We start from the raw sequence: 16,663 nt of genomic DNA, 5'->3' as shown, positions 1-16,663 counted from the left end.
TATCTCAGTATGGATGTATCTCTGTGTCTGCCTCTATCTCAGTATGGCTGTATCTTTGTGTCTCTCTCAGTATGGATGTATCTCTGTGTCTGCCTCTCTCTGTCTCTATGTTTTGTGATCCTAGTATTGTACATAATTTTTGATGCCCATCAGTGTCTTTAATCGCAGTTTGTGGTTTGTTTTCATATGGCCACAGTAAAAGCATTCACTGTGATTGTGTAATCATACACAAACACCCACCAGAATGCTCAACCAACTCAATCAACAACACAAACTGTCACCACACTGCAAATTCACTCACTATCAAATATGCAACACGATATCAATGACATAGAAATACTACAATGCCAAACCAACCACAAAGCAATCACAGTCTAACACATTGTCCATCAAAGTTTAAAACCAATTACCAAATGCATGTATGCAACAGGGTATATAAGCAATCAGACTCACACACACACACACAACAATTTGTGTTTAAAACCACTCATAATCTAACACAGAAATGCTCAGGACTTTCAGGTTAAATCAGGTTGTCAGACCTATATCTTCACCTCTGTTACTCTGTAGTATTTATATATGTATATAGTATATCAATATAATAATAATAATAATATTAAAAGTAATAAAATTATTGCTCACCTCTGGTACCACTTTGGAAGGCTGCAGTACAAACAGCTGCAAAGCTGATTCGAAAAGATGATTTATAATGACATCATGGTTTATAATGATAAATCATGATTATAATGACAACATCATGATTATAATGACAACATCATGATTATAATGACTGTCATGATTATAATGACTACGTCATGGTTTATAATGACATCATGATTCTAATGACTGCATCCGTTGTCTATTAAACACACACACACAGTGCTACTGGAACCAGTGATGCTTTTGATGACGATGTTTTCCTGATGCTGTTGTAGTTTGCATATCAGATTTTATTGTGATGATATAATTTTAGCATGGCCAGGTGTAATAATAACATAATAATATCAATGAAAAGTGCAAACGTTCTGTGCTGATTATGAGTGCAAAGTCAGGATGAGATTGGCCTTTAGTGTTGTAATGAGGGTCACTACATTTGGGAGGAGGAGTCTATACGAAGGGGGAGGAGTCTGTATGATAGGGGGCGGGTCTTACCTCCATCCAGCACAGCCAGAACAGCCAGGATGAGGAACGGAGCTGTTTTCCCTACAAACTCATACATCACACTTCCAAATGGAGGACCGACTGACACACACACACACACACACACACACGCACACACACATATACACACACACACACACGCACACACACATATACACACACACACACACACACATACACACACACACACACACACACACACACACACACGCACACACACATATACACACACACACACATACACACACACACACACACACACACATACACACACACACACACAGTCTGTCAGGATAATAATAATAATGATTGTTTATTTTATATAACGCCTTTCACAAACCCAAGGTTGCTTTACATGTTCATAATCATATATGGGAGGGGAAAGTTTGGGAGCATCAGTGAGAGTGGAAGTACTGAGAGAGAAGAAAAGGTCTTCAGTTGAGCTTTGAAGATAGGAAGAGAGGCAGAAGATCAAACCGAGGAAGGTAAAGAGTTCCAGTGAGTAGGGGCAGCAACACTGAAAGATCTGCCACCCATAGTGGGAAGTCTGTGTGTTGGGAGGGTTAGTAGACCGGAGTTAGAGGACTGGAGGTGGAACACCTGACGTGATGGGACGTGAGGGTTTAACAGGTTAGAGAGATAAACAGGTGTGAGGCCATGCAAGGCTTTAGAAGTCTAACAGGATTTTGCAGCGGTAGCGGTTCTGAGACCGGAAGCCAGTGTAGTTGATGGAGGAATACTGTGTTCAAATTGATTTATGACATATGAACTTGGGCTGCAGAATTTTGGATGTACTGAAGAGGCCGTAGGTGTTTGGACTGGTAGACCATAGAGCAGTGGGTTACAGTAATCTAATCTAGATGTGATGAACGCATGGATCAGGGTTTCAGTGTCTGTAAGTGAGAGTACGGGCCGAAGCCGAGCAATGTTACGCAGATGGAGAAAAGCAAACAGAGACAGAACTGATGTGTGGGACAAATGTGAGAAAAGAGTGAAACAAAACATCTAGATTACGCACAATAGACGACTGGCTGACTGAAGTGTCATCAACAACTGCATTTAGAAAAGCCAGAGATGGCTGGCTTGGTGCAGATAACCATGAATTCTCTTTTTGAAAGACTGAGTTTAAGGAAGTTGCTGTTTAGCCAGTGTGTTATCTCCTAGATGCACGACAGAAATATGGAAGAAGGGAAAGAAACTGTGGAATTTAAATCAAGGTATCTGTGTGTCATCAGCGTAGAAGTGAAAATTCAAACTAAAGGAACGGATAATGATGCCAAGAGGAAGTATGTAGAAGATAAATAACAGGGGACCAAGAACAGAACCTTGTGCCACTCCCTAAATGACCGGAACAGATATGGATTTGTGCTTTGTAATACTGGATGTAAACCAGGAAAGCACAGTGCCAGAAAGACCAATACTGGAAAGACGTGAGAGGATTATTTTATGGTGTCGACAGCTGCAGTTAGATCAAGGAGCAGAAGGACAAATGTATGGCCAGAGTCAGAGGAAAGGAGCAAATTATTAAGTACGCTGAGGAGAGCTGTCTCGGTGCTGTGAAGGGAGTGGAAACCTGACTGGAATGTCTCAGAAAGATTACGATGACGTTTATTGAGTACTTTCTGTTGTTTCTCCAGATCTAACAGACAGGCCAAAGCTACACCGTCCTGCTGTTATATCTACATTTATTTGGTTATTTAAAATTATTTACAGCTATTTGACATAAAACAATGCTACAATGCCTGTTGGGGAAGGGGTACTGAAAGAACGTAAAAGGTTTTGACTGCTGTACATACAGTGGAATAGTAATCTGAAATCACACAGCATACAGCATACAGACCCAGAACGCCCATGGCCAGTCCTCCTAGTGCAATACCGATGGCGTTCCCTCTCTCCTCATCATTAGTGTACACACTAGCTAGCATTCCCATACCTACACACACACACACACACACACACACACCACGTGCACACAGAGGCAAAGCATCGACGTACACATAAACACAAAGCAGACCATCACAGATAGGTTTAGTGTGTACAATTGTAAATCAATAGGTTAAGTGTGTAAAGACACAAAACAAACATCTGTCACGTTGTCCTTTATGGAAACATGCGTGGGCTTTAACATACTGTATAAAATCACTACAAGGAAATACATTTCTGACACAAATTTGTTTTGTGTAATGTTGCCGAACATATACAATGCTGATTATGTAGGAGCTTAACGAAGACATAGTTTTTCTAAAAAACAAATGTACATTGGTCACATAGAGCATGCTGCAAAGAAGGCTTGCTACACAAAATGTACCTGTAGGTAATTTTTAGGGTATTTAAAAATGATTATAAACAGTATTAGTGGTAGTGTAGTGGGGCCATATTCTCTTATGAAGTGTAATAAAACATTCATTAAGGCTTTATAGGATATACACTGGGATTACTTTGTATATTTAAGAGTTTAGTATCTGCCCCAGTGGGAGGATTACAATATCTTACTAAGCGTTATAAACTCGATGGTTTAGTCATGCTTATAAAGCGTGGTGCAGTGTTTATTACCTGCCACAGAGGAGCAAGAGGAACCCACGCCCTGCAGAGATCTGGCCAGAAACAGCAGCGTGTAACTCGCAGAGAACGCGAACACTAAACCACAATCACAGAACACACAGAAGAAGATTCACCTGCTCATTTGAGGTTATAACAACAACGTCGTCTGTGTGCTTGTGTGTAAGATATATATATATATATATATATATATATATATATATATATATATATATATATATATATATATATATATATATATATATATATATATACATGACACACATATGTGTGTGTGATGTGAAAATGTCAGTCTGGTAGAACATTCTAAACACTGCAGTAAAACTGATGTGGGGGGGTGATATGACGGCCATGTGTTGGAGACATGATAGTGATGGGTGTGGTAGTGATGATGTAATATATAATATAAGGTGTGTGTGTGTGTGTGTGTGTGTGAAGCACTTACTGAGTGTGGAGAGAAACATGATGCAGAACCCAGCAAACATGGGAATCTGGTACCCTATTCTGTACACACAGGAGAGAGGAAGCTCACATCAGCATGTTAGGAAAATTATTAAATACTATACTATGTGTTTCTACTATGTGTTTTGTTTACTAACTCACTGTTTACTAAACTAACTCATTTCTGTGTCTGTAAAAGTGGACGTGTCTGTAAAGAAACCGGATGTTTGTGTGAAGTGAAGGGTGGACACCCTTTACAGTGTAGCCACTGTTTCGACTAAGCACACCTATGACATCTGTGTACTCCAAATCTTAAGCATTTGTAGTGGGGTTCTACCTGCCTTGCTGCAAGAATAAAGCAGTTTCATTGAGAGGGCACTGATTTGTCCACCCTACCCCAACACACACCTGCCCCCAACACACACCTGCCCCAACACACCTGCCCCAACACCCACCTGCCCCGACACACCTGCCCCAACACACACCTGCCCCAACACACACCTGCCCCGACACCCACCTGCCCCGACACACCTGCCCCAACACCCACCTGCCCCGACATACCTGCCCCAACACGCACCTGCCCCAACAGATATCTGCCCCGACACACACCTGCCCCGACATGCACCTGCCCCGACACACACCAGCCCCGACACACACCAGCCCCGACACACATCTGACCCAACACACACCTGCCCCAACGCACACCTGACCCAACGCACACCTGACCCAACGCACACCTGCCCCGACACGCACCTGTCCCGACACGCACCTGTCCCGACACACACCTGATCCAACACACACCTGACCCAACACACACCTGCTCCAACACACACCTGCCCCGACACCCACCTGCCCCGACACACCTGCCCCAACACCCACCTTCCCCGACATACCTGCCCCAACACGCACCTGCCCCAACACATATCTGCCCCGACACACACCTGCCCCGACATGCACCTGCCCCGACACACACCAGCCCCGACACACATCTGACCCAACACACACCTGCCCCAACGCACACCTGACCCAACGCACACCTGACCCAACGCACACCTGCCCCGACACGCACCTGTCCCGACACGCACCTGTCCCGACACACACCTGATCCAACACACACCTGACCCAACACACACCTGCTCCGACACACACCTGCCCCGACACGCACCTGCCCCGACACACACCTGACCCAACACACACCTGACCCAACAAGCACCAGCCCCAACACACACCTGCCCTGACACACACCTGCCCAGACACACACCTGCCCAGACAGTACCTGTGTTACATTGCGAGACTGCCTTGATCATGAAATCTCTCAACATTCAGTCTGCAAGCGTATGTGTCTGTGCCATGTACCCAGCGTCACATCAGGTTTATATTGGGCCAGGTGTATTCTGGGGCAGGGGTATATTGGGGCAGGTGTATTCTGGGACAGGGGTATATAGGGGCAGGTTTATTCTGGGGCAGGGGTATATTGGGGCAGGTGTATTCTGGGACAGGGGTATATTGGGGCAGGTGTATTCTGGGACAGGGGTATATAGGGGCAGGTGTATTCTGGGACAGGGGTATATAGGGGCATGTGTATTCTGGGACAGGGGTATATAGGGGCATGTGTATATTGGGAGCAGGTGTATATTTGTTCAGGACAGGTGTGTGTTCAGGTCGGTCAACACATACTTCTAACCAATACGCATCTAAATATATTTAATGTATTTATAGCCTACTAATGATTTTTTTAAATTAAAACTTACATTGCAATCCAGTTTTAGCTCATAGGTTCAACAACAGGGTCCAGGTCAGCAGATAGTTTATAATATTAGTGAAGTACTACAAGATATCTAAGGATGTGTGTATGAATCAGATAAAGAGGGAGGGAGAGAAGGAGAGAGAGAGTGGGTGAGTGAGAAAGAGAGAGGGAGGGTTTTCTCCAGTTTTTTTGTCTCCAATTGTCACACTGCAATGTTTAATGCACTAAATCAAATCAAAATCAAATCAACATGTATTTATATATCACCTTCCAACGATGCCTTACATTGACCAAAGTGCTTAACAAAACAAAACAAATAAAACAATATCATAAAACCATTTAAATTAAAAGTAGAAGTAATTTAAAGTGTCAAGAATTATACGTAAAAGGCCTTTTTGAATAAGTAGGTCTTAAGTTTGGCCTTAAACAGAACCAGGTCAGAGATGGAATGCAACTCTGGGAAGAAAAGGAACGATCCCAGCCCCCCCCCAGTGCTTGCATCTAGATTTTGCACTTTAAGGAGGTACTGGCCAGCTGACCGTAGGGCTCTGCTGTGATGATGGATTTGTACAAGTTCTGTGATGTAGGGCGGTGCAAGGTCATTCAAAGCTTTAAAAACAAAGAGCAACAGTTTAAACTGTATTCTAAACTGAACCAGGAGCCAGTGTAAAGATGAAAGAACAGGTGTGATGTGCTCAGATTTACGTGTGCTGGTCAACAAACGAGCGGCAGAGTTTTGAACGAGCTGTAAACGAGAGATGGAAGACTGATTAATTCCAACATATAGAGTGTTACAATAGTCGCGTCGAGAGCTCACAAATGCATGGATGGCTTTCTCCAAATCAGTACGGCTGAGGAAAGGCTTTACTTTAGAGAGCAGACAGAGCTGAAAGAAGCTTGTTTTCACAACCGAATCAATCTGCTTATCAAGATTTAAATTACTGACAAGCTTCACTCCAAGATTTCTAACCACCTGGTTAAGGCAGGGGAGCGAAAAACTTGAACTGAAAGAATTGTTACATGGATTTCTGGTAGTGTCAAACAAAATCCATTCAGTCTTGTTGTTCAAATGGAGAAAATTTCGAGACAGCCTATGCTTAGTGTCATTTAAGCAGCTGATAAAGCAGATTTTGCAGCAACAGGCAGATATATTTGTAAATCATCTGCATGCAAATGGAAAGACAGATTATGACGTGCAATGATAGGTCTTAGTGCAGGGGTGGGCAATTAATTTTTACAAGGGGCCTCATGAGAAACCTGAATTGTGTCAGAGGGCCACACAAACAATAATGACGTCATCACCGTGGCTCCGCCCACCTCACGCAAACTTCCGCGAGTGTTCTCTGAAACGATGTGTGTTGGCATGGACGTAATTTTGAATTCAAAAGTGGGGGGGACATGGATTCGTCGCTATTTAAATATTTGGTTTTAACCATAAAAACTGGGGGGGACCAAAACCGGCTTTTGAAAAAGTGGGGGGGACATGTCCCCCCCCCCCCCCCCCCCCCAATTACGTCCGTGTGTGTTGGTATAAAGAAACACCCCTCAAAAACAGGGGAAGGAATATTTACCTGACCAATTTTAATGTTGCTTTTTGTTTCAGATTTGAAAAGTGCTGGAATTTAGGCGAAATACTTGAAAATGTTTGAAATTGTAACTACTTCGTTTCACAACAAATAGCCATCTGAATGAACAGTTTTTTTGTATTACGTTAACAAATACGAGCTTCTTGTAATTCCAGGACGAAACATGAGAGAACGGGAAGACGTTAAGATTGGGCGTTTTGAAAATAAACAACAATTAAATAATGTGAATAAAAAAGCGAATTATTTCGGATCATTTCGAATATATGTATAAATATTTAACTTAATTAAGTTTAACGTGCTGGGAAATATTGAAATGGACATTGAAAGTGACGTTAATTCCACCTTGTAAAGGTGTATGAACCCTGCAAACATGACTTTGTTCATTGCGCTGAAGCGCGGCGCGTGCGCGAAGTTACAAAATTCGAGAGGTGCACGACCTTGCGAATCAACAGCGCGTGAGGCCCTCCGCCACCGCGATTACATAATTTTCGCCGCGCGGACCCTCGCGCCGCGTCAAGTATAAACCAGGCTTAAACCTAGCTTTAAAGCACTTCTACGGCACTTTCAAGGTCCATTTCAATATTTCCCAGCTGACTCAGGTTCTCTCTAAGCTCGGTTTCTGGAACGGAAAACCTGAGTTTTCGTTAACTCTGAATTTACTTACCCGCTTTCTGGAATACCCCCCTGTTCAGTCAGCTATTTGTTGTGAATCGAAATACAGTTACAATTTCAAGCATTTTCAAGTACTTTAGCCTAAATTCCAGCACTTTTCAAACCTGGAACACAATGCACAATTAAAATTCGTCACGTAAATTTTCCGCCATTTGCGGAGGTTCGCGCGAGGTGCAACGTTCACTCCCGAAAGTGTAAATTCAGCCTTAACTTGTCGCTGATCACCTACAGTGTTTCTCGCGCAGCTCACACACACACACGCAGGTACGTCCACACGGAATTAACGCAAACGTAGCGCTTTCAAAATAAAAGCGTCACAGTTGTATTGCACGCACGACATAGATATTTGTTTCATTTATGATTGGCCTCTCGCGGACAGGGACGCACAACGGGCCGGATGTGGCCCGCGGGCCGTTGTTTGCCCAGGTCTGTCCTAGTGGCAGCATGTAAAGTGAAAAAAGTACAGGCCCCAGAATGGATCCCTGCGGTACACCAGAGGTCAAAGGAGTCCCAGAAGTGGAAGATAGATCACCTATCATTACAGAGAAAGATTAATCTGTTAGATAGAACTTAAACCACTTAAGGACAACTTCCTGAAGACCAATATGGTGAGTCTAATAAGAATCTGATGGTCCACAGTGTCAAAAGCTGCTGAGAGGTCTAACATGACCAATAGAACTGGTTTTTTGGCATCAAGGGACAAAAGAATATCATTTTGTACTTTAAGTAGTGCAGATTCTACACTATGATGAGATCTAAAACCAGACTGGAACAAGTTATGAGATTCTAGAAAAGATTACAACTGAATAAAAACAACACTTTCCAGAACTTTAGATATAATGACAGATGATAGGTTGACCTGAAGTTAGAAGGTTAGGATCTAGACCTGTTTTTTTAAGGAGTGGCCTGAACACAGCTTGCTTAAAGATGGACAGGACAAAACCTGAACTTAGACAGCTATTAATAAATGTCGGAAGACAGGGACCGATATTGTCAAAGGACATCTTAGATTGGAATGATGTCCAGAGGACAGTTTGTGGATTTCATCTGTTGAACCACTCCAGCGAGATGGGGTAGCGATATCAACTGCTTAAAAACAGCAGATGTTATTAGAAAAGCATTTTGATGCACTTGAACATCATTATATGTACCAACAATGTTCTGCTTAATGGAGTCTATTTTGTTTAAAAAGTGTTTAAGGAAATCATCACAGTTAGACTGTGTAGTCGTTTTCAGAGATTAATTACAGACTGAATGGTGCTGAATAAAACCCTCAGCCGGTCACTATTGGTAGATACTGAGATTTGGCCCATTTAACTGCATCTTGATATTCACTAAGACAGTCTCAACATACTGTGGGACACACAAAGCCTGCCCTGTTTCCATCTGCGTTCAGCATTCCTGCAGCATTGTCTGTATGCCCGGTGGTATCATTAAGCCAGGGTTCGGGTTTTATTTTTGTAAAAGCTTGTTTTTGAGGAGCAATAGAATCCAAGATCTCTGTGCAGGTGTGATGAAAAGATGTAATAAATTCTTTCGGATGGAGAGATGAGTCTGGACGTTCCACAGAGTACAGAGCAGAGCTTCTAAAGGCAGCAGCAAACTGTCCTGCAGTGGAAGGAGAGTAGAGGCAGCAGATACGTGTTGAGGTAGTAGACCTTGATACTGGAGGAGTGGAACATTTAAATATAATGGGGAAGTGGTCTGAAAAACAAGTATGCAGAATCTCTGCAATGGATACAGAAATGATTAAATCCAATGTGTGGCCATGGCTGTGTGTGGTTTCCGACACAGACTGTTACAGATTAAAAGAAATCAATAGCCTTTGAAACCCTTCTGCAAAATGGTCACTGGGACAGCAAACATGAATATTAAAATCACCACATGAAAACAGACTGTCAAATTTTGGCATCAGTTCAGCTAACAACTCTGAAAGTTCTGTGTGAAAAGTGAAATGTTCAAAGCTGCTATAGTTTTTATGAGGCAGCCGGCGGCAGGTACGTTTATAATTAAAGACAACAGCAAGCCCGCCTCCACAGCCAAACACTTGTGGTGCACTCAGGTAAGAGTATCCAGGTGGGAGGAGCTTAGAGAAAGCACTGTTGTCCCCAGAGTTCAGCCAGGTCTCAGTTAAAAGAAATAAACACAGATGATGAGTGGAGATTAGATCGCATAGTATAAAGGTTTTATATGCAAGCGATCGTGCATTAAACACCTAAAGAATGTTTAATGTTTGGTGTTTAATGCACTAAAGAATATTTAGTGTTTAATGCACTAATAAGTATAAGTTTATTAATGTTCTTTTTCACAAAGTGCATAATGTTCTGTTTCTAGATTATTGGTCTTTATAATTCAAAGTTTGTAACACAAACACTAGCAAAACAAATGCACGTATATGTGACGTTAACAAATCACCTTGAACACAGCTGACAGAGAAAGAGGTGTGTGTGTGTGTGTGTGTGTGTGTGTGTGTGTGTGTGTGTGAGGGATTTCTAAGCGTAGTCACCTGTTTGTGAGCGGTCCTATGAATGGGTTGGTGATGAGTTGTACGGTGGCCTTCGAGGCAAAGAGAAGTCCGACTTTCACATTCTCATTCAGGAGCTGCTCACCCGCTTTGGGACAGTCAGAGGTGTTTGGAGTCGGGCTCGGGCTCGGGGATGGGGTCAGGGTCACACCCCAGGAGCTGTCCTGTGGGCTGAGGTTGGTCAGGCGTGTAGAGTTATCGTACAGAGACACTATGGCCCGGAATGTTCCAGAAGGGGATGTTGAGAAGGTGGGTGGGGTCACAACCTCAGCAACTGGTTCATCCACTGAGTACAGGTAGCTTGGGATGATGGGTACTAGAGAGACAGAGAGAGAGAGAGAGAGAGAGAGAGAGAGAGAGAGAGAGAGAGAGAGAGAGAGAGAGAGATGGATGGATGGATGGAAAGAGGCTTTATGGAGGTGCAACAAAGTCTCCAGTGTGGAATGAATGTCAGAGGTGCTCCAGTCTTCGTGTTAAATATGCTCGTATTACGTTAGTTCGTTGACCAGTTTGAGCATTAAATGGAGAAGAGACAGCGTGTTCACCGTGGTCGGGGGCGCGTGTTCTGCGTGTTCACCGTGGTCGGGGGCGCGTGTTCAGTGTGTGCAGCGTGTTCACCGTGGTCGGGGTGCGTGTTTTGCGTGTTCACCGTGGTCGGGGGCGCGTGTTCTGCGTGTTCAGTGTGTGCAGCGTGTTCACCGTGGTCGGGGTGCGTGTTTTGCGTGTTCAGTGTGTGCAGCGTGTTCAGTGTGGTCGGGGGCGCGTGATCACGGCCCGAGCTATAGTAACGGGATGATGTTTCACCGTGAGCTACAGTAACGGGATGATGTTTCACCGTGAAGCAGAAAGACGCGATTAATCCAGGCCTGCTAATACGGGTCGCTTCATAAGCACGCTGAAGTTTGATTTCATACCCCAGTGCCCTGTAGTGTGCAACGTGGGCAAACTTAATTCGAAGATTCAGGATTTCGCCTGTTAGATTTATGCGACGAGATGTTAGGAGGTGTGAAATGTATTGTTGTATTAATTCATTTAGAAATAGTTCGATGGGTATTACAGTTAGAGCCAGATCTGTCAAAATTAGCAACGCCACTAACTTATTTGAAATCACAAAGTATGGGAACAATTTTCAGTAGTAGGCTATATTTACATGTTACAGCTTTGACGCGATCAAGGATTTAATGTGGATACATTATGACTTGGCTTCAAATGTCTTTATAAAAATGTCGTGATGCGATTAAAAAAGGTCTCCTTTCTAAACTTCAGTTGATTCTGTGTCCAAAACGCCGGTTTCATGTTCGGTGCGTAACCGGCGTGTCCTGTGGTCACCTCGTGCGCCATTAGAGACACCCACGGTCTCTTGGACAATAACAATGTTCTCCAGGACATTACGCCTAGAAAGATGACATTTGTTTTAAATAAAAGATCAATAAAAGTCAAATTACTTATGCTTCAGATTTCCTGAGACGCAGATAAAACACCCCAACACCCTACAGTAGTCTACTATTAAAAAAACAATATAAACCTTTCAAATTGATCAAAATAAGCAGTGTTATCGGTTTTCATTTCACTAACACTACAGTCGCTCTTTGAAACTGGTTTTGTGGCAGTTTTAATTGAGGATTAACAGGTTTTAAATATAGAAGACATAAAGGATACCCAAAGCCTTTGGCGTTAAGCCTCTAAAAGAGCGATTTTTTAATTACTGGGTTTAAAATGGCATTGTTAAACCAATGAATGTTTGGTCACACACCTTCTGGGAATATTTCATTATGCAGCATCACATACGGTGCAAAAAAGATCAAAAAGATATCGTGATTAGGGCTGATGATTATTGCTTACATCTCATTCCATAGTAATACAGCAGAATTTGATTTATCCTTTTTACAAAGAACTGGATTTAACAATCAGCAATTAATTAACTTCGGTTTGGTAACTATTACTACCTTTTAATAGTGCATGTCCTACACGTCCTAAAGTGTTTAGACATCGTATACTCGGCACAATCCTGTTGACTAAATACGTTGTAATTTAATTTGATTCCAGTTGAACAGTACAAGATTTTACCCAACACTCTTAATTTTACTCTGTGTAGAAAAATCGGGAAACAAAATCGGAAAATGCAAGAAGCTGTGATGAATTGTGACAGCTATCGGGACAGACGTGTTTCTGGAGGCTGAGATGTGTGTTTCATTGTGTCGCCAACTGAATAGGACATTTAATGAGATCAGCATCTGCCTAAATAGTTTATCATAGATCACCTGACGGTACAACAGCGCGGCTCCGCAGCTTACACGCAACATTAAAGGAGGCTGCCGTGTAACAGGTGTGTGCACACGTTTGGACTAACTTACCGACCACCGTCAACAGCATGTTATCCAACAGTAACGCGATGAAAACAATGATCAGGATCAGTCTCCGGGATTGTCTTTCTTCCCTCAGCCATGTCAGTAAACTGAAATCTCTAAGAGCGTCAAAGAATCCCATCTTAATAACACCCACGAGAGAGACAGAAGAGCGATGGAGATGCGTCCTGTAGTGGGAAAAGACAGATCTTGTCATAAACTACATGTCAGCAAGACTTGCCTCCTATCAAAGAAATAAAACACAGAGGACAGCCAAAATTAAAATAATTTATAAAAGAAACCCTGCAACAACAGCACCCTAAGCTATCCTAAACAAACAAAACAGATCAAAGAATTACCAGGACTGTGTTTAGACGTCTGCTTAGACAATTGCGCAGACTTGCGATTTTATCCACATGATTGTGATCTTACCTTAAACGGACATTTGCAGCGAGGCCGTCACCGCCCACCGCGCGGGCAGAAGGCGCGTTGCACGCGGGCGCATTCACTTACTTCACCTCTGCGTGACGTCACCTCACCTATTGCACCAGAACGCCCGGAGCCGCGAAGTGCGCGCGAAAGTTGAAACGTTGGAATCTCGGCGCCTCCGCATATGCAAATGGAAAAAAGAGCGAGCTGATATTAATTTGCTAACTGCATCTGATTCAAGTCGTTAAGTGGCGACAGTGGGGTTTTTTGGTCCCATTTCTGCTTGCAGGTTTAAAAATGTTATGTGATATTTGGATATAGAGGATTAATCTTGCCGTCCAAACCGTTATAATCGGATAAATGTTCAAAAGAATTTGTTGGAGAGGGGGGGCGTCGAAATAACGTAAGATGTGACGTAACAGGACAATGTATTCATAGAAAGGGATAAATATCGCAATGAAGAAAAACTAGGTAATAAAGCACTGAAGAAGGGTGGTTCAGAATCAGCGCGTTAGTCTAAAACCAGCAGCACGGCGCAGTTTCTCTTCTCGAAGAGCGCGCACACTTCTACAATGGCGCCATCTGGTGCGGTGTTTCTCTATCTGCGTTTTCATCCCGTTTCAGTATCGACCTGTTGGCTAACTACTACGTCCCCGGGGCGTGTCACTAAAAAGGCAAGCGTATTTATCACTCTAAAGTCAGAGTGTGTAGAGTGGTAAGCAAATGATTAGCCAGCATGGAAACATACCTGTGAATTATGTTTTAAAACACAAAGCTCTTGCTTTGCATGTGTGAGGGGAAATTTTGCCATTTTGCTAATGTGATTTAAGATTACAAAAGAACATTATGATTTAGTACATTCTGATTAGCTGAAGGACTGATTTAGTGATACAGTATGTTATTATGTCCTTGTGTATGCATCACAGGAATGTGCAGATAGAATGCACTGTTATCTGCCACTATGTTACCTGTCAGCTGTTTTTGTGTACAACTGATATACACAGAACTGATAAAAACAGGAAAGATCCATATTAGGAGGAATACACGGAACAACGGAATAAAGGAGATCGGACTACCCTCTCTCCTCAGAGTTCTTGTTCTAGACGAGACTCTCATGCTATAAAACTCTTTTAACCACGTCTGAGTCTTCATCTATTTTCCGGAAATTTCCACGACACTTGCCTCACTGTTTATGTGTAGTTCGTGATGGGGGTCTCTCTCTCTGCTCTGTCCCAACACCTAAACCAGACTTCTGCATTTGCTGTGTGTGTGTTGCCTGTAAAGACATGATATGCGGGCAGTCATCATGGCCTGGTGGAGGGGAACTGGTCTTGTGACCGGAGGGTTGTGGGTTCGATTCCCAGACCTGAGGCCATGACTGAGGTGCCCTTGAGCAAGGCACCTAACCCCAACTGCTCCCCGGGCGCCGGGCTAGGGCTGCCCACCGCTCTGGGCACGTGTGATCCACAGCCCCCTAGTAATCACTAGTGTGTGTGTGTGTTCTAACTGCACAGATGGGTTAAAAGCGGAGGACAAATTTCGATTGCGGTGTAAAAATCACAATTGACAAAATACGGCACATTTATGCCCTTCATCTATTTCGAGGTCCAGTGACTATGACCCCATGAACTTTTGACTATGACGATGAACCCGTGAAGATTCTGGCAAATCCCCTCCCAAGTCAAACCATAACATTCTTGATATATCTTGCTATACTGAATGCACGGATGTAATTTGGGGGGGGGGGGGGGGGGACATGTCCCCCCCACTTTTTCAAAAGCCGGTGTTGGTCCCCCCCAGTTTTTACGGTTAAAACCAAATATTTAAATAGCGACGAATCCATGTCCCCCCCACTTTTTATTACAAAATTACGTCCATGACTGAATGTCAGATATTAATAAGTACTTTCTCTGGGTGGATTTTGATCAAAGTTGTATGGAATATGCTTGACGAAGAACTGAGTGAGATGGAATATTGTACAGATTTTTCAGGGCAAAATAAGATAGCATTTGAACAACACAGACTAATATACAAAACAGAATCTGACAACATTAGTTCCACTCTCTTGGTGTTACACTGGCTACCAGCAAAAAAAACATTGATTTTAAAATTCTACTGTTGACATATAAAGTGCTAAGTGGTCTGGCCCTGCAATATTCGAATGAATTCATTGAACACTACAGCCCACCTTGCCTGCTGCACTCTCAAAATGCAGGGCTTATCTTAGTTTCTAAAATTAGCCAGACTACAGCCGGAGGCAACGCCTTCTCCTTTAAAGCCCCTCAGTTATGGAACACTCTTCCAATTTCAATCCGAGATTCAGACACAGTTCCAATCTTTAAATCTAGGCTTACCGCTCACCTATTTAATCAAGCCTTCAGTTAATCTACTGAATATTAAGGTATAGATCCTGTGGCCCCCAGTCACTGAGTCTTCTGATAATCTGAGATGTTGATGCAGTCATACAGCCGTGTCATGCGTTTTCTTTGGTTTGTGATGTGGATTTGGGTGGAAAGCAATGGCTCAGTGAGCCTCATGACTGTGGTCAACTCCAGCCCCCCCCTTATGTTGCTATAGAGGAGCCTGCTGGAGTCACATGCTAATCACTGGCACGTGTGCTATATAAATAACTATAACAATAAGCATAACTAGATTTCTTGTATGCTGCTTACATTCCTACAAAGACAATGCTTTAAAGCAAAGCACATAGAAAATTTGTCTAGAAATAGAACTATGAATATGTACTGTTACGAGCTGGGCCACCCAGTGGAGGATGGGTTCCCTTTTGAGTCTTGGTCCTCCCAAGGTTTCTTCCTAATCCGAGTTTTCCCTTTGCACTGTTGTCCCTGGCTTGCTTATTAGGGATTTGTGTTAGCAAAGCTGCTTTGGGACAACATATGTTGTAAAAAGCACTATATAAGAAAATAAATACATTTGACTTTGATAAGAGAGCCAAACAATCAAAAGTAAAAAAAAATCTAAAATCATTCTATGCTAGCAAATTTGGAAACATAGCTATATTACATTGCTATGTTTTATTATTTATATATATATGTTTACTAACCTACTTAATTAACCTACTTTAATAGGGAGAACAAGAATGCTTGCTGTTCTAGTAGAGAAAGAGTCTGTTCTACTGCATTTAAAAGACTGAACATAATTCTCTTATCTAGATTTATTATCGGAAATATTCACCTTC

General features: G+C 42.8%; 1 protein-coding gene across 5 annotated transcripts in view; it reads right to left on the bottom strand.

Moving 5' to 3' along the window:
- The window catches only part of slc18a2 (solute carrier family 18 member 2), a 31,018-nt gene extending 17,445 nt beyond the window's left edge, over positions 1-13,573 (bottom strand). For 3 of the 5 annotated variants that reach the window (XR_013121923.1, XM_076978842.1, XM_076978844.1), the window contains exons 1-8: positions 13,468-13,573; positions 13,045-13,223; positions 10,673-11,006; positions 4,166-4,224; positions 3,715-3,798; positions 3,002-3,094; positions 1,153-1,242; positions 643-686 (exon numbers count right to left, since the gene is read on the bottom strand). Coding sequence is in view for 4 of the 5 variants with exons in the window: in XM_076978842.1 (XP_076834957.1) it covers positions 643-686; positions 1,153-1,242; positions 3,002-3,094; positions 3,715-3,798; positions 4,166-4,224; positions 10,673-11,006; positions 13,045-13,177 (837 nt within the window). In the remaining variant the exon portion in view is untranslated. Of the gene's footprint in view, positions 1-642; positions 687-1,152; positions 1,243-3,001; positions 3,095-3,714; positions 3,799-4,165; positions 4,225-10,672; positions 11,007-13,044; positions 13,224-13,394; positions 13,448-13,467 lie in introns of those variants that run through there. The other 2 variants (XM_076978843.1, XM_076978845.1) reach the window with 2 other exon arrangements.
- Positions 13,574-16,663: the final 3,090 nt, after the last annotated feature.

Source organism: Brachyhypopomus gauderio, chromosome 17, assembly GCF_052324685.1.
Source record: "Brachyhypopomus gauderio isolate BG-103 chromosome 17, BGAUD_0.2, whole genome shotgun sequence".
Lineage (NCBI taxonomy): Eukaryota > Metazoa > Chordata > Actinopteri > Gymnotiformes > Hypopomidae > Brachyhypopomus > Brachyhypopomus gauderio.
This window is presented reverse-complemented; position numbering and strand designations above follow the sequence as displayed.